At 32.7% G+C, this 24,518-nt stretch overlaps 1 protein-coding gene across 2 annotated transcripts in view; it reads right to left on the bottom strand.

Annotated features, from left to right (window-relative positions):
• Nucleotides 1–24,518, bottom strand: part of RDX (radixin) — a 121,395-nt gene that overhangs the window by 47,187 nt on the left and 49,690 nt on the right. For both annotated transcript variants that reach the window (XM_051986946.1, XM_051986947.1), the window contains exons 6-10: nucleotides 15,211–15,294; nucleotides 14,850–14,996; nucleotides 9,724–9,820; nucleotides 7,582–7,745; nucleotides 3,333–3,463 (exon numbers count right to left, since the gene is read on the bottom strand). In XM_051986946.1, coding sequence (XP_051842906.1) covers nucleotides 3,333–3,463; nucleotides 7,582–7,745; nucleotides 9,724–9,820; nucleotides 14,850–14,996; nucleotides 15,211–15,294 — 623 coding nt within the window. The remainder of the gene's footprint in view (nucleotides 1–3,332; nucleotides 3,464–7,581; nucleotides 7,746–9,723; nucleotides 9,821–14,849; nucleotides 14,997–15,210; nucleotides 15,295–24,518) is intronic.

The following is a 24,518-nucleotide window of genomic DNA, read 5'->3' on the forward strand; positions in this document are numbered from 1 at the left end:
TTTCAGTTTTTCTACCTAATAAAAATAACTTTTGGATGAGAAAGGTCAGAACAAAAATAACTAATAGGAATTTGATGTTCAATTAAATAAGATGAGTATCCATTTATTCTTAATCTAGTCAGCTAGTCCAAATGAACTATATCCTCACCCTTAATAACTCAATTTAAGTACCACCCTGTAAGAAACTTTCACAGATACTTTCTTCCCTCCCTCCAACAACCTTTAACTTCAGATGTCACATGACACTTTTATAAATCCATTAATGCATTTATCAAGCAATATTACATATTGTCATTTGCAGTAGATGACATCATTCTCTTACTGAGGGTAAACTTCCTGAATCCAGGAATTCAGGCTTATCTAAATATAAAAGTGCTCTGCACCAAGAACTAACCAAGTTAACTAACATTACTATTACTGAGAGTGTAAGTACACATTCAATCCTGTTCCCTCTGTTCAGATGAATGATAGTTAGCATTTAATAACTATATTAATATAGATGATTTTGTTAAATATATTAGTTATTATTCTGTTATAGATGAATTTTATCACTGTATAAGAGAAAGCAAGTTTTACAGAGTAAGTAGTGTTTATAAGATTAGTGAAATAATGGCAAAACATATGTAATTTGAGTTTGAGATTATACAAGATAATTTTTGAGATCTTTCTAGTTTTTTAGTTCATGCAGAAAACTAAGACAGTGAAAAATTAAGGAATTTACCCTAGGTCACTGTTAGGACTAGAAATCAATTTCTAACTCTGTTAGTACTTTATTCCACATTGGCTATATTTGTCTTCTTTGAAGGTGAAAATTTTTCTTGATATTTTTTTGAGAGCTAGATCAAAACTGAAAGAATCCAGATAATATAGGATATTACTTACAGTTTAAAAACTATATAACTAAAGTTTGATGTATAATAAGAAAAGGGTTACATGTTCTATAATATGGTGTGCTGCTCACAAAATATGAGGATTTTTATTTTGAATGACAATTACTCTTAAGTACAAAGAAACTTTTGGAAAACAAAACTATTATTTTTGTTATATGTCCTATATGAATAATAAGATTGAAAGATTTTAGTAACTAATAATCCCCTAGCAAAAATCATATATAAAACAGAACATGTTAACGTTAAATAAAATTTAATCATTTTAAAATGATGTCAGTATTATGCATTTCATTCATATTCACGCTTGTCCAACATAATTATAGTACTTAACGGAAAATTGCATATTCTATTCTCTGAACTGTTATCATTACTCATAATGCACTTAGTTAGTGATTATAGTAAAAAAAGAATGAAAATTTAGAATTTGTTTTCTTCAACTAGAAATGATGTAGTTTATTTTAAAATCGGAACTAAGATATATTGTGATATAATGAACAGAGAATTGGCCTTGGAGCCAGAAAGATCTGGATCCTAAAGCAAGTAATTTAACCTCTCAGACCTCTGGGAAAATCTCTAAAAAGGCCTCTGGGAAAATCTCTAAGACTTCAAGTTGCAGAGAAGGTACTGATCTTCATTGATAGAGCCAGATCTTCATTTGAAAATTTATTATACCATTATAAGCACAAGTCCTAGCTTTATTCTAAATTGGGGCTATATATAATGAATTATGCAATCTGTGAAAACATCAAAAATCTACTTAGTTATTTATCTTTCACTCCACTGTAGGCAATAGTAAACAAGAATCCCCTCCAAAACACATCCAAATGATCACTATTTGAAAGCCTTTACATATTATACTGCTTAATATTCAGCAACTAAGTGGCAGAATGGATAGAATGATGGGATAGCAGTCGTGGAGATTGAGTTCAAATTCTTCCTCAGATACATACTAACTAGTGACCCAGACAAGTCACTTCACCTCTACAATCTTAGTTTTCTCATTTGTAAAATGAGGATAACAGCATTTATTGCACAGATTGTCATCAAATGAAATAATGTCAACCACTGTGCAAACCTTAAAATGCTATGTAAATGTTAAATTCCATCATTATAAATGGATTTACAATCTAATCAATTTGGACTAAAGACAACAATCCATGCATATCTGCCCTTCCTGTGACTCTTGTCCATGTTCTTCCCTAAATGTATAATAAGCATAACCTATCCAATGGGCTGGGACATTTCTTTTCTTCTTCCATTATCCTGATTATATCAGTAGAGTACTGGGATTCTCCTTCCCTCATTCTCCAATATATGATCAACTCCTCTTCCTTTCCCATCATACATTCTCCTAATGACACCCTTTACACTTAGTTTCAATGAAACTCATCATTGATTATATCTTACAATGTAATATACATAACAACTTGTCTCCACTCAGAACTGATTATATAGCTCCTACTCATCAAATAGCAACAACAAAATGAAGCATTCAAAAAACAACAAATAAACATTAAGATATTATTAATATTTTATATTTCAATGAAATACAGCTACAGCAGAGGAAATGTCATATATTGCAAAGAACTAAGAACCAAGAATAAGAGTTCCTGTTCTATCAGTTATTTAGCCATGTAACCTTGAACAAACCATTTAACTTCCATGTTTCTCAGAGACTACTAATGTGGAAAAATGAGGATAATATTTTCTCTAATTCACATTATTGTTGTGAAGAATAAAATAATACACGAGAAATTGCTTTAAAATACTGTTAACTTATAGAAACAAATTATTAAGTTATTTTATCTTTTTAGGCACCATCACTTAGAAATAGCAACACATCCCTTTTTCCAAATTAGATTCTTTTGCCCTCTTCAATACTTTTTGCATACACAACTCATTAAGGTGTGTGATTATGGAATAGTGGTTTTTTTGGAGAGGAATAAGGAGGATATCAAGGAAAAGGTCTGGACTTATGATTTTACTATTGCAGTGAACTCTCACTATGGGAATTTCTCATCCTAAAGTACATCAGAGACTTTTCTGTATTTCAGAATCTCAAAGCAGACAGTGGTTCAAAGCCAATAACTGTGGGACTTGCTAACATTAAGCAACTCCACGGAAATGTATATGTGTTCTTGAGATTTCATTAGTATTTCCTTTATAAAGTACATAGATTTACTTGATGTAAATACATTCATATAAGATAGCATGTCTCCTGCTATATACTGAAGAAATCTGATTTGAATGCAGTGTTGTGATTATGTCCTTTTAACCTTTAATTTAATGGAAAAACAGAATTCCTGGAATAGATTTTAAATGTAAAAAGAAAAAAAAATCACAAAACTGACACCAACAAAACTACTTTTAAAAACCAGTGATAAGATCAGCAGAAATGTTATTAAATCAAACCATTCTATAACCTTTTTCAAAGAAACTTACCTTTCTGAGCTTTCATTGTCTGCTCTTCAATCTGTCTTAGACGTTCCATCAGTTCTTCCTTTTCTCGCTCTATTCTCTCCTTTTCTTTTTCTGCTATTTCCCTTTTCTTTTTTTCATTTTCTAGTTGTGCCCTTAAAAAGAATTGCAATTACATTATTACAAATTAATTATTAGAATTAAAAATATTTAGTAATGGAAAATAAAATCAAGGTGGCTTTATATTTAAAGCTAGGGTGAGGGAATAAAAATGGTTTTTGAATATGGAAAGAAGAGTTACTATAGGGATAATATCAGACTTAAGGCAGTCAGCCTTAAGTTTAAATTTTTAGAAATTTAAAGTTTTGAAGATAAGTCCATGTACACAACTTTCATGTTCATTATAACTTAATTTTCACTTGGAACTACATGAAAAAAGTAGGAGTAAAGGCTTGCAGGAAACACATAGGCAAGGTAGGACTCTATGATCTTGAGTAGACTAGTAGAATATAATCCCAGAACTATATTAAAGTATATAGGACAAAAAACATGAAGGGTGAAACAGAGAAGTTATAAGTAAACAAATTTAATTGTTGTATAAATATATCACAACAGCCTAGGTAAGAAGATATGAGAACTAAAAGTATATCTAGGGGTAAGGATGATCAAAGTAAAAACTGACTTGGAGTTTGCAAAAGCTAATGACCATAAGATGTCGGGACATCAACAGAGGCCTTTTTTTCCCCCTACATTTTTCAGAGCATATAGGGCTTAGAAGGATTCTTAGAGATCATTCTGCATTCAGAGATCTCTGCATAGAAATCATTGTGCACAAGGACACAATAAATAATAGTTCCCAAGATGGGAGCCCAAAGTTTTCTTCTTTTTCATGCTACAAATAAAGAAACTAATAGAGGGCTAGTCCTAGGTTTTAATATGAAAAGAAGGATGGGTAAGTTCAGTTTAGGATATGTTTAATTGAGTCACATTTAATATCACATCTAGGTGAAAATACCCAATGGTAAGGTAGAAATGGTACTATGACTTTACAGAGAGGTTATATTTAAAGATATAAATTTGGGAGTTAACTAGTTACAAGGTGATAATGCCAATACAAATGATACAAATAATGAAGAGACACAGTTAAATTTTTATTTTGCTGATATTCTACATGGAAATAACAATGATAGGACAGAAGAAAAATGAGTAATAGGAAGTTCATATTTCCAAGATAGAAAGAGAATAAGATCATGCCTTGATGAGCCAGATGAACTGCCACATCCTAAAGTACTGCAAACTAGCAGATCATATTGCTAAGCCATTGTTGATAATAATCTGAACAACCATAAAGAATGAAAGATCGACTACAAGATTTGGGAATAGCAAGTATCTCAATTTTCTGAAAGAAAGTAAATGACATCTGCAACTATAACTAAAGAATCTGACTAGTTATCCTGGCATAATTCTAGAATCTATTATTAAATTGATGGTAAATGACCATGTGGGGAAAAAAAAAAGCAGTGATCATAAAGATTTAGCATGGTTTCATTAAAAAAAAATTACATTAGACTGCATTTCTTTCTCTGACAAGAGTTATCAAACTACAGGATCTGGAGAGTTCCATTGGACATTTAGTTGGCAATTCATTACACTCTGACAGACAAGAGATATGAATTGCATATTCTATTCTCTGAACTGTTATCATTACTCATAATGCACTTAGTTAGTGATTATAGTAAAAAAAGAATGAAAATTTAGAATTTGTTTTCTTCCACTAGAAATGATGTAGTTTATTTTAAAATCAGAACTAAGATATATTGTGATATAATGAACAGAGAATTGTCCTTGGAGCCAGAAAGATCTGGATCCTAAAGCAAGTAATTTAACCTCTCAGGCCTCTGGGAAAATCTCTAAAAAGGCCTCTGTCAAGACAGAATATGGGCTGAACACTTATCACTGACATGAATAAAGGCATAGACATAACATTAATCGATTTTAAAGAAGACACAGTATTGGATGGGATAGCTAATATACTGGATGGCAGAGTTAAGATCTTAAAACACTTTGATAGCTTAGGATGTTGACCCAAAGTTGTGTGTTGGGGGTATGAGTAAACTAAAGCAGATGAAAAATGAATATTATTAAAAACAAATTTTAAAATATATAAAAAAAATGAATATCAGTAGAAGTGGCATAAACAATACTGTCAAAGAAATATATGACCACAAGAAAAGCAAGCCAATTATGTGCTAAGAATAAGGCAGAAATTCCACACGCATAGCCATTTTATAGATTCTATCCAGGTACTGCAATAAAGAAAACATTAAACTTGGAGTCTAAAATATCCGAATTCAAGTCTTGCCTCAGGAACTTACTACATAACTCCACGTAAGTCACTTAATGAAGATAATAACAGCACTTATATCATTGGGTTGTTGTGAGGGTCAAATAAGATAACATATTTAAAGTGCCAGATAAATTCTTCTGGTAATTCAGTTGTTCAGTCATACCCAACTCTTCAATGACTTCAAAGATTATACTGTCTATGGGTTTTCTTTGGCAAGGATATTGGAGTAGTTTGCCAATTTTTTCCTCTAGTGGATTAAGGCAAACAGTTCAAGCAACTTGCCTAGGATCACATAACTAGTAAGCATCTAAAGCAGCTTTGAACTCAGGTCTTCCTGACTCTAAGTCTAGCACTCTATCCACTATGCCACCTAACTGCCTCCTATATATAATGCTACTTAGCTGCTGCTACTGCTATTATTTTTTTAATTATAAAGAGAGACTCCTGTCAGTGGAGTAGGAAAACATAAATAAAATTTGAGTTAAAAATTTCTTTGCAAAAGTGGGGAACTGTGTTTAAGCATTATTTTTATCTTAAATAGATATAGAGATTTAGTGGACCACAAATTCAGTATGAGTTATTTTAACACACTAGACAAAAAAGCTAATGTAATCTCAAGAACTGGGTGGCACAGAAAGCAGATAATAAACTGCACTTTTCCTCAGTCACACCATCTTTGAAATCGCATATTGGTTTCTGGAAATCACATTTAAAGGACATGAAGAGGGATCAAAGTATCCAGAGAGGAGCAACCATGATATTGAAAAGCATCACATGAAAAAATAGGGGGTATTATGAGGGAGACCCAAGAAGATACACAGTACTTGTCTTCATTATTTGAAGAACTGTCATGTGAAAGAGGAATTAGAACTGTTCTGCTTGGTCCTAAAGATCAAACTATGAACAATCGAGGGAATTTACAAAGAGGCAAATTAAAAAAAAAAAAAAAAAGGCTTCCTAATAAGAGTCATCCAAAATTGGGAAATGGACTATTTCAAAAGGTATTTGTCTCCCTTCCTCAACCTATGTGGGTTCTCCCAAAAGGTAAAAAGATCCCACAATTTTCAAATATGTTTTAGAAAGAATCCTCATTAAGAAATGCCAGACTTGATAGTCTCTGATTTGCTTTTGATTCTGAGATTATATTATGTCTAATGTACATATTATAACAAAGTAGATACCTTTATAGTACATATGTCAAAGGAGGCCCATGAAATGGATTCATGGTATTACAACTAGTGTAATGAGGATTATGGAGAGAAGTATGTTTCGAAGGGTAAACATGTATTAGAAAAGTAAAAAGTAGAAAAAAAAAAAAAAATCAACCAATGCCCTCTCTTCCAAACTATATTCCAAATGGTCTTTGACCTTATTCTGGGTGAAAGATGGGTAACTTAAAATCAACTAGTACATGGTATAAGTATTAGGACATCATTTTTCTTCATCAAAAGCAACTGTTAGCTGTCAGAATTAACTGATGTCTTTCCTTATGCAAATAGAAAATATTTGGCATTGCAATAAAACTTCTATAATTTGGAAAGGCTACTTAAGTAATCAAAAAGTATAAAGTCATGCAATCTCATTATCACTGAATGTGCTTCCAAAAAGGCATTCAAAAATAAAACAAGAAGGACTGCATAAGAGGGCAGAGGGAAAACAATTCAGTGACATTATGAAATGTTATTTTCACAATCTTCATGTATCGAGCCTTCAAACTTTATAATTATAATCAAACCTTTATCTTAAAAGGAGATCCACCAAAGGGTGGTAATTCTGGAATATTCAAATATCTACATAACTTTTTCAATAACAATGACAATGAAAGGTTCTATAAAATTTAAATCTGGAGTACTTCAAAGAAATTAAACTTGTCTAAAATTTAAGATAACTCTAGTCCTATCAATTAAAAATAAAAAAATTTCATACCTTTCCAGTTGCTTCTGATGTTTCTCCTCTCTAGCCTGAGCCTTCATCTGTTGTACTTCAATTGTATCAGGCTTTCTTCTTCTCATGTAGAGCTCATGGTTTCCCATGCACAAAGCCAAAATTCGTTTATTGATTCTCAGGCGAGGTGCATAAAAAACAAAATCCTAAACATAAAATATTTTAAATTAACAATTTAATTGTTAATTAAATTAACAATGTCCTTGAAATGGTTAGTCTATTACCAGTAGCTGATACTAAATGCCAACATATTAGTATGAGAACTCAATAGTCACATAAGTTAACTTGAAAAGTAGCTGAAATTTCATAAGAACCATAGTAGATACCACATAGTAAATGATTCTTTCTAAATGTTCCAGAGCTACTTATTGGGTCCCATTTGTTTTTTCCCCTCTACTTTTCTAAAAATAACTCTCAATATTTAATCATTATACCTGAGATACACAATTTTTCTACATCCCAATTGTTTGGATTTTTTCCAGCAATGTAAATTCTCAACTATTACTTGTTCATAGAAATATATAATGCATATTAAAAATGTCAAAGAATATTAAATCTTAGATTTTTTCTATGGATATTTATCTCTAAGAATGTTCAGCTGATACTCTACTTCATCAGTAGAATAGGTGCTACCACTTAAATTAAAAAAAAAAAAAATCCAGCTTGTAAATTTAAAAAATTCAAGTTTTCAAGTTACATTAACACCAAAAAAATAAGTACATAACTTACAATTCCAGCAAATTATCATGAAAAATACTATGAATGACCAATACCTGGATTGCATTGTAGCCAACAAAACAAATACAAAAAAATTTTTTAAACTGAATTTCAGTTAAGTGATTTATGATCAATCATTATCCAAATATTACTGTTTCTTTATACAACTTTGATTTTATTCCAACAAATGTTGTTCAATTTAAATTTAAATCTATATAATATGCCTCTTCAAAACATAAAAAGGCACACATTTCACAACTGAGAATATTAAACAATAGAAATAGAATGCTTTTTAATGTCAGCTTGGTAAATGAGAATCTCATCTCTTTAATATCATTTTGGAGGGCACCACATATTTCCACAATTTTGGAACCATCTTTGACTTCTCTTCCTTCTCTCTCTTATCACCTCCTATATCCATTATCAATTTCCAAGTTTCATTTATTCTCCTTTACTATACTTCACATCTATGCATTAACAAAGCTTCAACCATAATTCAGATTTTCATCACCTTTCTTCTGGATTATAGCAACAGTCTCCTTCCATTTTTCAATTCACTTTTTTTTTCATAGCTGCCAAAATGATATGACTAAAACAAAGATTTGACCACATTCCTGTTTAACATTTTAAGTTCTTTATACTCTGACTCTCATTAACCTCTCCAGCTTTATTATATATTCTCCTCTTCAAGCACTATAGTTAAACTGGCCATCTTGCCATTTCTTACACATAACTTCCTGGTGGTGTCCATCCTTTACACTGGCCATATCCCATGTTTATTTTTCAGAATCATTTGCTTTTCAGAATCCCCAATTTACTTCACATTTTAGATCATCTTACCTTTCCTGATCCTTACAGCTGCCAATAATTGATGACTAAGGTTGCTGTCCACATACCTCATACCTAGAACAATTCTCTGAAGTATATAGTAGACAATGTAGCTTATCTCATATTATTCCACTGTCCCCCTATTTCTGTTCCAAAAACAAATGGCCTCTATTCCCTGTATATATTTCATCTTCCACATCCAGAGATGGTCCCTCAAATTCTCCCTTACACAAGTAGTCCCTCAAGTCAAAACTGTACATCCTATTCCTTTCCCTTGATTTAGATATAGAGATGTCATTTCTTCCACTAAGCCTTTTGTTGATGGATCTAGGGATGGTGTTCTCTCCATTACACCATGGAGAAATTTTGTATTACTTTGGTTATACCGTCTATTTCCTCATTTATGTACGTAATGGATGCTCAAAGAAGAATGGAAGCCCCTTAAGAGCTAGCTCTGCTACATTTTTGTCTATTTATACACACACTCTCGCTCCCCTAGTACCTTACACATAGTAGGCACAAACCATTATGTTAAATTGAAATGTTTAAAAAAAAAATAAGGACAAAATTTCTACTTACAGGTGCCTTTTTGTCAATTGGCTTTATGACAAATTTTTTGTCATTAAATGAAATATTTCTGATTTCACTCCAAGGAAAACCAATTTTAGGAGTCAACCTTTAAAATGAAAAGTAGACTTTTAATCAAGGGGGCATATACAAAAACTAACAATTATATAGCATATTAAAGTTTACAATACTTTACATACATTATAATATTTCATGCTTACACTAGGCCACTAAGTAGACAATACAAGTATCATTAAATTTCCTCACGTTTAAGAATGGAGAGTAATCTCTGAGATCAATTGACTTGCTCAAGCTGTCAAAGGTTATAAGTAGTAGAAAAGGAATTCGAACTTGATACCATATGAAGTGTTCTTTCTACCATCATAGGTGCACTGGTTATTATATCCTGAATGTATAAATATAGCTCCAGACTTTTAGAATATTTTAAGTGGCATGAACACATGTTAACATACTATTCACATATCTTGAATTTTTATGTTTATATAAGTAATTTCTATAGTTGCAAAAAACTAAAATTCACACACACACACACACACACACACACACACACACACCATTGATTAGAGAATAGCCAAGCAAATTTTGGCACATAAATATAACAATTTTGCTGGACTACCAAAAATAATAATTATGAAGAGTACAGAGCAATATAAGATGCAAAGAAAAGCAAGCAGAGATATAAAAACAAAGTGACAATTTAAATGGAAAGAACAAAAAATGAAGACATTGAATGGCATTATAATAGGCCAAAACAAAAACAAAAAAACATGTAGTCCTAAAGAAATTCACTTCCTTCCATTCAATGGTGAAGAAAAACACTCCATACACTATCAGACTCAGTTGATGGACTAATTAGTTTCTTTTAATATTCACTGTTATAAGTAATAGCTCTCTGTGGTAGAGAAGACAGGGATATATGTGGAAATGAAGACATAACAAAATGCAGAAATAAAGAATTGAATTATTAAAACAATCAATTGAATTCCCCGTTTTGGTCTCCCTCTTAATTCTTTCATTAATTCTCTTGAAGCACAAGCATAATCATATTAGTCTTCAACTCAGAAAATGTCTTTTTTACTACTTTGTCCTCATACACTACTTCACAAAGTAATATCAACAGCTTTCATGAATTCAATAATCATTTCTATTCTAATTATTCTCAAGATCCTAAGTCCAGCCCTAATCTTTCTGCTGACCCCAAAATTCCTATCTCTAGTTGCCTATTGGACAAGATAATTTAAATTCAACCTAAACAAAACTAAATAACAACGCTCCTCCCTTCCAAATTTCTCTATTATTAACAAAGATACCACCACCCTCCCAGTCCCCTAGATTTGAAACATAGATGTCATTCTTAACTCTTCTCTCCCACTTGTCACCTTGCCAAGAAACTGGCAACATCTCAACTATATCTCCTCATTTCTGATGCTGCTACAACACTGGCACAGACCCTCATCACTTTGTTCCTGGACTTCTGAAACATGGAGCTGGTTGGTCCACAAATTTCAGCCCTTTCCAGTTCATTTTCCCCTAAGCTGCCAAAGGGATTTTCCAAAGCCCAGGTGCAACTGAGAGTGTGATAACGTCATATTCCCCATCTCCATCAACATACTCTTGTGTTTCCTTATTACCTCCAGGACTAAATATAGAATCATATTTGATGAAGATCTTCAAAACCTAGCATGCCCCTCCTGCCCTTTCAGTCTTATGCTTACACCTCTCCCTACCCTCTCCTCCAAGGATATTGCTCTTATTGTTATTTACTGAACATAACAATTTATCTCCCAACTCCGAGTATTTTCACTGGCTATTCTTCATGCATGGAATGCTCTTCTTCATCTCTAACTGCTGGCTTCCTTTAAGTCCCAGCTAAAGCCAGACCCTCTATAGGAAGTTTTTCCCAATCACTCTTAATTCTAATGACTTCCCTCTGTTGGTTATTTATGTAGCACATTTATACTCACTTATTCACATAGTCTCTCTAATAATAGAGATGGGAACTTGTTTTTAGCCTTTTTTTGACTTCTCAGTGACTAGCACCATGTTTGACATATATTAGATATTGAATAAATGTTGACTGACTGCCTCTCAAATAAAGCCTGGCATCAGATTGCTTTTCCAGTTTAATCTCTCACATACACACCCACCCATACACACTATTTTCCAAAATTATGACACTGAACCATCCCAAACTTTATACTACTCTCTTCTGTCTAGAGGAAAAAACACCTTCTCTAGCTCCCTTTACTGAAATCTTACTTTTTTCGTTTGAAATTCTATTGCCTTTATGTGACTTTATGTGAAACCTATTGACATTAAAGAAGATGCAGTAAACTTGTTCTCTTCCCCAGTCTCCTCCTTTCATCTAGGCTTTACTCGACTTGGGTTCAACTCCTTATTTTTAAAAATCTTAATCATTTAAATACTTCAAAAATGTAACTTGGAAAGAGAATATAAATGTCAACACAATCTATTCCTACTAATAGAGATAAAACCTAGACACTGTACTGCCATATAATATCCATTGTGAAGATTACTACATTCATAGTTAAAAGCCTGATTCTGTGAAATCTTGAAAAAACATAGTCCACATTAATAGTAATGACTCTAATGAATCTATGAACCAAAGACTAAAATAACAAGCTCTGATTTGCTAAAACCTGTTATCAAGTGACAAGAGAACAACTGTCAAAAAAAGGAAATGAGATCAGTGTGGTGTGACCTGTTGTATACCAGGTATACTGGGTTTTTTATAATCATTACTCCATGAAGATAGTTTCTTCATTTAATAATACATTAAAGAATTTTACCAGGAATGGAAATCAAGCTCATTATATAGTTGTTAAACAACACTTATCCTTTTTTTGAAAATGATATTTGTTGTTCTCTAAACCTATGATATCTTTCTTGTTTCCTATGATCTTTCAAAGATGACTGCACTGTGACTTAGAAGTCCCATAATCCAGGTTTTTCCCCCCATAATAATAGATTTTTGTTAAGATTCTATTAATTGTTGTCATTCAGTCATGTCTGATTCTTTATGACCCTGTGTACCATACAGTCCATAGGATTTCCTTGGCAAAGATACTGGAGTGAATTTGCCATTTCCTTCTCCAATTGATTAAGGCAAACAGAGGTTAAGTGTCTTGCCCAAGTTCACACAGCTAGTAAGCATTTCAGGCCAAATTTGATCTCAGGTTTTCCTAATTCCTGACCTAATACTCTACCCACTAAGCCACCTAGATGTCACAATTCTATTGGCATAACTGGACATATAATAATTAAAATGTTTTCAATACCTTCTGTTAAAAAGATAGGGATACAGACTAGACCTATAATATAAGCTCTCAGAAAAGGAAAATCCTTCTCATCAATGCAGGTTTGCACTTTGTGCAGAGTAAAGAATCTTAACTTGAATTGACCAACATCCATAGGATCTGTTGATAAGATTTCATGAACTTGAATGGGGAAATAATTAACTTCTTTATTTAAATATAACTGGTTTCCTTTGTAATCCAATGTATTATATTTTAGTCATTTAAAAGCATTATTCTAAGAAGGGACTTTACCAAATTGGCAAAGCAGGTCATGATACACAAAAAAGTTATCCTAAAATATTGAAAGGTTAAGTGACTTGTAGAAGATCAGAAAGTTAGTATGTGTCAAGAGGTAAAACTTAAATTCAGGACTTCATAACTTTAATTATAATGGTCAAACGTGCCCCCCATTCTTTCAGAGGTGAGGAACTCTGGGTGTAAAACATTATATATAACATCAGGTATAAAAAAAAGACATCAATAAAATTTAAAATTATATATGTGTATATTTAAAAACAAAACACTGGAATTAAAATTTTAGCTTCTAGTTTAAGGTATGCCACTTGTGATCTTGTATAAATCTATCTTTCTATCCCCGTTTTCTCTTAAGTAAAATGAGAAACTTATAGTAGATTACTACCAGACCTTTATCTCTATACTAAAAGTCCCCTAAAGAAACCCTGACTGATTTGATATCCTAAAGAGCTACCAAGGTTAAGATAAACTTGGCCAGCCAATGATTAATGGCTCTTTAATTGCACTAAGGAAAGATACTTAATAAAAAGATAAAAGTGAAAATACCTCTTCTTTATTCTAAGCCTAATTCTCAATCTACTCTACTACCTAGCAGCATGTATTTTCACATAGATGAGAAAAGAGCTTTAAATGATGTTATGAGTTCAAATGTTGGAGTTCCTGTTCTTCTCAAGGCAAAGCCGGTTTAGAGGCTTGGAGCCCTTCGGATGTCTCCAAATCCAAAGGTTCTGTCCTTCAGCCTCTGCCTCTGCTTTCTTCTGCCTCCAACCAAGACAGAGATGGAAGGTCTCTCTTATCTCCTTCTGGGGAGCCCAGCCACCAACTTGCCGTGGAGAGAGGGCTTCTGGCGTAGCTCCACTGAAATCCGTCAAAGTGTTCTCTGCACCAGAGTCGTTCCTCTCGAGTCCAGCGCGATCAGCCAGCCAAGAGGAAAAAATGTATTCTGCCATAGATCCCTCATCACTGGCCTTTTATCTGCCTCTTCTGAGAGAATAGGATTATGGGTTTTCTCCCATAGTGCTCTCTGGCCCAATGAGCTTTAAGGGAGGTGTGGACTCCCTTGAAGTTAGAAAGTCTACTTTGTGAAGCTAGCATACTTGTGGACTCCAATAAGTAAAGGTGGGAACACAAGCCTTGTCTTGATTAGTTCTACTTAGTACCTTGTTTCAGGTTCTGGCCAAAACATCTTCTTGTAAGATTAGATCAACTCTAATTAGTTAGCAGTTAGTAAGGATTCCAACAAAATGATTTACCCAAATTAATTCAAAAAACATTTACTGGGTGTGTACTATACTCAATTCTACCCTAAAGTAATAATGATGAATGAACATAAGAAATGCTCACAGTAAATTGAACAATCATATTTCATAAATACTCTAAAAAGTTGAATCTAAAACTTAAGGGACAAACATAGTAGAAATGCAATGAAAATTTAGTGACCCATCAACTAAAGTTTAATTGAATTAAAGCAGATAGCTTTAATAAATGAAAAAGAAACCCATCACAACTCATGACAAACATTAGTTTAGCATACAATTTACTTACTTGTCATCATGCTCATAAATGTTCAGACCCAAAGCATCAACACCTAGCCATAATTCGGTTCCTTTTTTATTCTTTATTTCAAAATAGTTGACACCATACATTTCCAGATCTTGTGCAATCTTCAGATATTCCATCATTGAATCTTCCCTGTTGAAATAATGCTAAATTATAACAGATTTACTCATGGCAAATTGAATACAGAGTACCAAAATAAAAATCCAAAATTTCTTTTGTTGTTAAAATATAGTGCTATTCTTTTTAAAAATTTAAATTATACTTTCTGAAAATCTAATGCAATGACAAATTTCACAAAACTTAAATACTTTAAATTAGGGAAAACAAATTTTCAAAATTGAAGTACCTTAACATCCCTCTGTGTTCTTCATGCCAGTTTTGTATTCTTTCTTCCCACTGTTCTTTTGTCAGTTTGTGCTGTTCCAACACTCTATTAAGAAGAAAATTCTATGAAAGCTTATATAAATTCACATATCTAAAAGAATTCAAACACTATGAATTTATATTCATATATGCTTCCAAAATATTATCAAAGTGATAATTTACTCTGTCCTCCTCCCACCCTCTATCATTTTCTATATTAACAATTTTTACAACCAAAAAGTAACACATATTCTTGTCCATCAGTATATATATACATTTTTTGGGGGGGGGGTGGCGAGGCAATTGGGGTTAAGTGACTTGCCCAGGTCACACAGCTAGTTGGTATTAAGTGAGGCCAGATTTGAACTCGGGTCTTCCTGACTTCAGGGCCGGTGCTCTATCCACTGCATCACTTAGCTGCCCTACATATATATATTAAAAGATTAAATAGTACATACTCATTCACAACTCCTGAGTCCTAGTTCTTTCCTTAGCTTACCAAACCACATATACTTCCTAAACTTCTAATATTAAATTAACATAGTTAATGAATTTCTAGATAAAATATTTATGTATAAATACCATAATTTATGTCTATTTGGAAAGAGAGGGTAAATGACAGTAATTTCTCAAAAAAAAAAAAAGTTTGATCTGGTATCTCCTACTTTCTACACCATTGTTAGCAAATGCAGTAAAATTTTAAATTACAAGGTAGAAAAAACACTTTAGGAAAATGTTAAGTCTTCTGGAAAATATATATGAACTTAGAGAAAAGATTTTTTACTCTCAAGCAAAGTAGTCATTAACCCAGGGGCTACCTTTTAAAAAAAAAAAAAATTAAAGGAACTTCACTTAAAACTAAAATATTGCTGGCTCCTCTTTTCCTATAGATTCAGAATAGATTCATTCCTTCCTTTCAATTACATCTCTTATGCTGATCCATCAACCCCTATTTTTTCTCCTTTATTGTTTACTTTGGGGGCTTATATGGGTTACATAATATCACCATGACCTTCCAAAGTATGATTTTTATGCCTCTAGCTTCTTCCTAAAGCTCCTTAACTAAATCTGAACAAAGATTAAATAAAATTACTGTTGTTTCAGTCATGTCTGATATAATATGACCTCATCTGGTTTTTCTTGGCAAAGATACTGGAGTGGTTTGCCATTTCCTTTTTCAGTTCATTTTACAGATAAGGAAACTGAAGCAAACAAGGTTAAGTTACTTGCCCAGGGTAACAGAGCCAGTAAAAGTGTCTGGGCCAGATTTGAACTCAGGTTCTCTAGACACCAAGGCCTATGCTCTGTCCTCTGCATCATCTAAATACTCTTGAATAAAACAGATTCTCATAAATATATGCAGTTTAATTTATGTTTTAAGATTTGTGTTTTTAGTTTACTATACAATACAATATTACTAAATTCAATCTTGTTACATATAAAACCAACAGAATAACTTCTCAAAAATGCTGACTTTGAAAATGATTTACAAAGTGCTTAATATTTATGATCTCATTTAAACCTCCAAAACATTGAAAAGTTAATATTAAAGATCACATTATTCCCATTTTACAGAAAAACTAATATTCATAAACACTGAATGATTTGCCTCATTTTCAAGAAAACTAAGGTTTAAATAAGGCAGTAGATAAAATACCGGATGATCTGGAGTCTAGAAGACTTGAAACCAGTTCTTTCAACTCCAAATACAATGCACTGCCAACTATAACACTAGCTTGTACTTCAAATAAAACTAGAAAAGAAACAGTTAATTGGAAGTTATTTGGGAATGTTCTGCTTTCCAAAGTTATTTTCAACTTAAAAGAAATGAATGACTGGTTCTCCCTGTTAACAATGAATTACTTAAAAGTCTACAACTTTTAGACTGAATATACCATTGAAAGATTAATGGATTTATAAAACAAAAATTTCTAATCCAGTTACCCATCTGCTGTAAGGCCTTAATTCCTAACAGTATTTAACAATTTTTTTCCTTCCACGAAAAAAATTGTGATCAGATTCATACTGAGGGATAAAGTGAAAATGCTACCTCATCTCAATTGTGCCAATTTTTGAAAGGATAATACTACTATACATAGCCCTAGTACTTCTATGATTAGTTGATACAACACAGCATTTATTTATGCAGTTTCTGTATTGTTTTTCTTCCACTTGTTCATTACAGCAAAGCAAAGAAGTTCAGAAATACTCAAAGAAATGCTCAAATACTGTTCCTGATACTATGGTGAATCATAACCTCAAGAGCCTAGATTTTGTTATCTGTAATGGTGAAAGCATCATATTCCCAGGCATCATGATTTATACCCTCCTCCATGTCATCCTTGGTTCTTCTCAATTGCCCACTTCATAGTCAATCAGTTGTCAAATCATAATTTCTCTACAACATCTATTGTACATATTCCCATCTTTCCAATACCCTAATTCAAACCCTTATCATTTCTCACTTGGACTACTACATTAGTCTTCTAATTAATTTTTTTGTCCCAAGTCTCTTCTTCAATTAATCAATCTTCCAATTAGCTGGCAAAAATGATTTTCCTAAAGCGTATATATGATTATGTCACCACCTTCCATTTCAACAAATTTCAATGGCTCCCATTACCCTCCAAAGTCCTTTGGCATTTAAAACTCTTTTACAACCTGATCATTTCTCACCAGTCTGCTAATCTCCACATAGATTCTATAGTCCAGTTATACTAGCAAACTTACTGGACATCCAACACTCCCTTTTCTTGATTTCTTGACGTCTCACTGGATTTTTCTCATGCTTCTAATATAAATGCTTTTCCGTTGGAGCTCAGACTCTTAGAACTGCTGACTTCTTTTAAGATGGAAATCAAGCACCAAGGAGCTTTTTCTGGGTCCCCAGAGTTACTAGTGCCATACCTTTAAGTTTATCTTCCAACTATTTTCTATTTTTCAACTTCTGATTTATGTGTTGCCCACCTCAATGGAATGTAAGCTCCTGATGGAGAACTAGATACTTTCTTTAATCCTGATAAGCTCTCAAACGTCTCCAAAATAAGAATTATGTAGAAAAGATAAAGCAATTTCAAAATCCTCCAAAGTTTAAGATGCCCAGAACTCTGAAATTAATAGAAATGAAATCTAACTGGGGCCCCAGTTCTACCTCCTCAGAAGTCAATGTATGGACTGAGGCAGTAAAAAGTAAACTCTCCAGCCTAGGAGAAGGATCAGACAGTTTTGGAGAATAGCCCTTGAGGAATCTTGCTTTCAAAAGGGCAAGGTCTCAGAAAATAGGCAATAGGAGGATATAAAAAATAAAATACTGAAATTACCAAAGATTTCAGGAAAAAGAAAACTTCATTAAAAGCTTTGAGCAGAAGCAGATAAATCAAAAGGGAAGACATTAATAGCTGAAAGGAATATGGCCTCCAGATCATCTAAACAAGCTCAGACATCTAATAAATATTGCAAGACAAAGAAAAGTAATGAATATCCAATAAAGCAAAGGATATCCTGTGAATTTTCAAAAAAAGCATAGAATCACTTCAAGATGGTTTTGAATGGTATAAAAGAGAAATAAGAATTGTAAAAGCAGAGTTTATGGCTTTTACTATAGGAATAACTGGCAGAATGGAAAAACTATCCAGGATGGCAAAATTCACCCCCTCCTCCAAAACAAACAAACCCAAAAAGAGAATAATGGATTGGGAATACATAGAAGTGAAAGACAATCTGGGAAGGGAAGCAACAACATGAAGGAGGGGGAAAAAAAAAAAAAAAAACAAGCCAAAGTATGGATTTTGAGGACTGGTATAGAGACAATTTAAGAATTGTTAAATCTCCTCCCTCAGAATAGAAAGTCAAAAAATCTCAACATCATAACTCAAAAAAACTGTCCTCATTTTTGAATACAGAATACAAAATACCAATTTAAAGAATCTGTAGATCCATTCCAAAATGAAGAATGAACTTTTTGAAGCCAGGGGCTGTTTTTTTCCCCCTCCCTCTTTGTTTCATTCCCCACTTAACAAATGTTTATTAATTAAAATACTCTCCCTTCATTCTCACTTTTAGTCATATCCAAATCCTGAGCATCTATCAAAAACTAATTTAATATTCTACCTCCTTTAGGAATCAGGAGATCTGCTGTGTCACACTAAAACGACATTCTGATCTTGCTGAATCAGGAGATTTGCTGTGTCACACTAAATCGTCATTCTGATCTTGCTGAACTCCATTAACTTCTCTGAGCCTCAGCTTCCTAATCCAACAAAGAGAACCTGTCTCATAAGGATCAATAGCAAAGCACTATGAAACATAAAACAATTACTGCACTTTGCAAATTTAAGATGGTTTTATTCTTATCTAGCCTTCATTTACTTCATTTGTCTCTGAACTTTTAATATTGTTTATTCCACATAATTTACTAGTTTTTATATCATGGACATTATCTCCCAAACTAGATATGATACCTTTAAAACCAAAAACTCTGTCTTAAATTGATTTTAATTTTCCTCTGATGAAATTTCATAAGGTATCCTCAAACAAGAACCTCTACTATCCCTCTGGATTTCAGATCCTGAACTCGTGATCAAGGCTCAGTTCTATTACAATTTGTCTTCATCTCTAACCCTTCCATTATGAAAATCAGAAAACAAGTAAGTGAAATATCGCTGTTTAGATTATTTACAAGCTAGCCCAATGCTCTTTTTATTATTCTAGAATTCTACATACTGAAAGAGAGCATGACATAGTAAAATGGCATTAAATTTAAGAGTGAAAGGACATGACTTCAAAATCTAACTCTGTCACTTACTATCTAAGGCTTTGGGAAAAGCTTCTTACAAAGCACTTTATAAATTTACAAATAAAATTATTATTTCAATTTATCTTCATGACAACCCATGGAAGCAAGTATTAATAGTATTATTTTACAAATGAGGAAATCAAAGCAGAAAGGTTAAGTGACTTGTCTCTAATTAGTGACTAAGGCTGGATTTGAATTTAGGTCTTCCTAATTACAGATAAAATGCTTTATCCATTGCCTTCTTTAAATGCTAGTTTTCTTGAAAATAATGGTGGTGGGGCAGTGAGGTGGCACAATGGATAGTGCACCAGCCCTGAAGTTAGGAGGACCTTGTAATGTTCTTCTCTAAAATATAATATTCTTTGGGTATAGATTTCTTGGGGAGCTTCTGGGGCAGCCTTAGTCTCAGTTCAGAGTAACAATCACCTCAAATTCAGCCAGGAGTTAAAGTCCAAATCCTTTATTGTTTCCTTTTAAGTCTTGTCTCCTTCCTTGGGCCTGGTTAGCTTTCTTAGAGGCCTATCTCTCTCCTTGGTTCCTGCTGCTAAGTCCTTTGCCTCTGCCAGCTTCCGCCTCTAGCTCCCTCTGAGTCTCCAGCCAGCACAAAGGTGGAATATGGAATGAATCTGACTCTGCCTCCAAGAGTGGGCTCCTCCTCTAGTGGGCTTGTCCTTTAGTGGGCTCCTCCTTATACATGCTCTCTTAAAAGTATGAAGCTTGTGGAACTCTAATAAGTACTAAGTACATCTAGAGAACTGTTAAGCACCCTGCTAAACAACCATTGTCTCTAACAATTCTACTGACTTAGCACCTTTTAAGAATTCTAACAGGACCAGAGTTCAAATCTGACCTCAAACACTTAACAATTCATAGCTGTGTAAGCTGAGGCAAGTCACTTAACCCCAATTGTCTTAGGGGAAAAAAAAAAAGAAAAGAAAATAATGGTGATTATGACAAGCTGTAAAGTTCCTCTTCAGTTCTACTTACTATGCACCCATGTAGCTAATAGAAATCAAAGAAATTAAAGAGTTTGTCTGGCCTTAAGATAATACTTTACTTGAACAAGCAACACATATATTTATTTTGAATGGATCTGCAATTTCATTTGCATAAGTATCTGCAGAGGAATTTCCTCCACCAATTCACATTTTATTCCATTTATCAGCTGAGAATAGTCCAAGAGCATCTAGTTACTAAGTGACTTGCCCAGAGTCAACCAGCCAATATGTGTCAGTGGTAGGATTTACACTCAAGTCACCCATCTTAAAAAAGAAAAGCATAAAAACATTTTTTTAAAGTAATTCTGCAAAGAGCTCTTGAAACAAGAGGAAACCTTCTTACTAAAGACTTTATTTGTTTCTATCTCTGGGTGATTGTTCATATCCTCTAGAAATTTCTTTTACTCAGAATATTAAAATGTTTTAAATAAACTCGTTGATCTTTTTAAAATTTTCATCTTCTTACTGATTCATAACTAAATTATGTATCTATACTTGCACAAGAGGGAAGAGAACTCAAGAGATGGAATAGTTTTTAATAATAATCCAAATCAGAGGTGAGAAGAGTCTGAACTAAGATGGTAGTCACTTGTGAGTGGAGAAGAAAGTTAAAATGTAAGGGCAGTTAATAATTGGCACAGTCAGGTTTTGATCTCGATTTTTCTACTTCTCCCAATTCAGTGTTTTTTCATTATACCACAGCTACCCTTTGTAGCTTGGCATACTTTCTCAGTTTGGTACTTATTTTTCAGTTTCACCTTGTTCTTTCCCTAAGTTGTTCCTTTAACCAAATTCCAATTTACACAGTATTTTTCTAAATGAAGGATTCCATTTAGAAGTATTTCCATTAATGGAGTACTTCTATGTCAAAACTGGCTCTTGAAAAAACCTACATGCAGATCATAATCAGAATAAATCTAAATATTTTCTAGTCAAAGCCATCTCATTGTGGGTGTGGCCTATATTTAGACCACAGTTGTTACAGCAAAACACTGCACTTATATTAAGAATGCTTCCCCCCACATACACAAAAGTCTAAGGTCTTTTTTTTTTTTTTTTCAATATCTTGGCACAGGGATATGTCATTACAATTACTTAATTTGATCATATTGTTCTCGGTCTGTCTTAAATATCATTTCTCATTTATAACCTCAAATTTCATCTTTTTCTCAAACTATCTACAATGCTATTTTTTTAAATATTCTTTATTCATTTCCATAGAAACAATAATCTGTTCTCTATATCAAGCTATCACTTTCTGCAATCTTCCATCAAAATCTAATTATTGTTATGTAAATCCACTATATGAGGCAGAAAGTCAAAAAGAATTATATTACAAGACATGCAGAAAAGCAATATTTTTATATTTGTCTATAGTAGTCCAAGGAGAGAAGAGGTTATCTTTTTCTATATATTCTCAATATCAGATACTCAAAAAAAAAAAATTCAACTTCAAGGTAAGGTTTATGTATTTCTTAAAATAGTGGGCAATTAATAAAATCAGTCTTCAGAAGTTATTTTTATTATCTGTAATATCATACAATGCAAATAGAACACCTAAGGTATTTTGATCATAGTATTACTGTTGGAATGCCAAGCACATCTAAGTGAATATGAAAAGATTACTATATTATATCGCATATGTATGTTTCTCTTTACAGTATAAAAGTTACGTATGCTAGCTAATTTATTCCCTGACATCATCATTACTATAAAAAAAGAACATGGTCTGAGTTAACAACATTATTAACCTCTAAGGCTTGATTGTTTGAATAAGTGTCCACCCAGCCTCTCTGTGAAGATATCTGGAAGAGAAAATCTTCCTTCATCCAGGACTGGCTGATGCAACCACTCTACTTTTGTACAATTATAATTAAAAGGACATTTTCCTCACATTAAGCCCAAGTATTCCTTATTGTCACTACCAACTTTAGCACCTGGCACTGCCCTTAGAGGTCAAGTCTAATCCTTATTTCATATAACAGATCTTTAAAACATTTGAAACGCATAATCACATCCCCATAAGTAGCCTCTTCTATAAAGTTCTCAGCTCTGTTTCATATGATCTGTTGGTTCTTGGTTCTTTAGAATACACAATTGGTAATGGTAAATTATAATTATGATTAAACTTTAGAAATTACATTCCTGAAGTAACAATGGCAAAGTATCCTAAAAAAGAGAATAACTGTTGTCATTCTAAATATAAATCTTTATTCCTACTATCAAAATGACACACTACTAATGAAAGCATCAAACAAAAGCCACGTTAACACCTTACTATATGTGAAACTAGAAAATATAAAGAAGTTGTGGATAAAGGCAGGATGATTCACAGATTATTCCTTATAAAGGTGAATGAAACAGTTAATCAAAACTAGTTTTTTCATGTGCCAAAAAGGCAAAAAGAATTATTTCCTGGAACATTTGCCAATTTTACCTTGTAGTTCTAAATCAAGAACACTGACATTATTATAAAGAAAACCACAGTTTATATGCTAACAACTATTGCAGAGGATAAATAGAAAATCCTATGATAAATCTGATGAAATTCTCCAAATTAGTCACTGTTTTAACTTGCTGCTTAGTGCTATCAATGTAGATGTGAGGTCATAAAAAACTAAACTGTTAAATATGGGTTAAACTTCAAGAAATGAAAGAAAGTTGTATTATTACTTTGTCTATCATGAACACTTTAACAACAAAAAAAACTAGTAGACACTGAATGCTTGCAAGTACCTAAAAATATTTGAGAAACTAAAATTAATCTAACTTTAGCAAATAGGAAACTATGTTTCCATTTCAGAGTTAGGGATCTGTATTTATCATCCAGTGATTAGAGTAAAAGTCAAATTACCAAATTTTAACCAAAAACAACCAAATTGTAAAGATCAAGACAAGGAAATATTATGAATTTATATTACCTCTAAACTGTTTGTCATGCCAGAAAACAAAACAAAAACAAATGAAGTGCATAAAAGGCAATATTCTTTCAAAAGCTTAACCAATACAAAACATTTGTCATAAAGAACATATAAAGAATCCAGAAACCACCTCAATTAACTAACACTAGATCTCTTTACCAAGCTATGAGACTTGGGTGGTTAAAAGCAGCACTAGTTAAGAATACAAGCTCATATGCAAAAATGTCAAACCTAATGAAAGACCACAAGAATATAAGAGTAAATGAACCTGCAGAGAGAGATTGACATAAAAACTAGTTGGGCCAGATCATTTCTGGAACATTAACAAATGAAACTATATGTGCAACAAACGTGCAGTGATTGTTCTTTTCTTATTTTGTTTCCTACCTTTTATTTATTGAATGAAGCTTTAGCCAATATAAGATAATAGGTAAGCAATGAATAAGGAACAAATGCACTGCAAGGAGAATGATAAACATTTTTAAAAGGAAAATGTAAATGAATTAACAGAGAACAATCAGTTTGTTGGTATATGGAGAACAATCTATTCTTAGTAACAACAACAATGAAAACTATG

The sequence above is a fragment of the Antechinus flavipes genome, chromosome 3 (genome assembly GCF_016432865.1).
Source record: "Antechinus flavipes isolate AdamAnt ecotype Samford, QLD, Australia chromosome 3, AdamAnt_v2, whole genome shotgun sequence".
Lineage (NCBI taxonomy): Eukaryota > Metazoa > Chordata > Mammalia > Dasyuromorphia > Dasyuridae > Antechinus > Antechinus flavipes.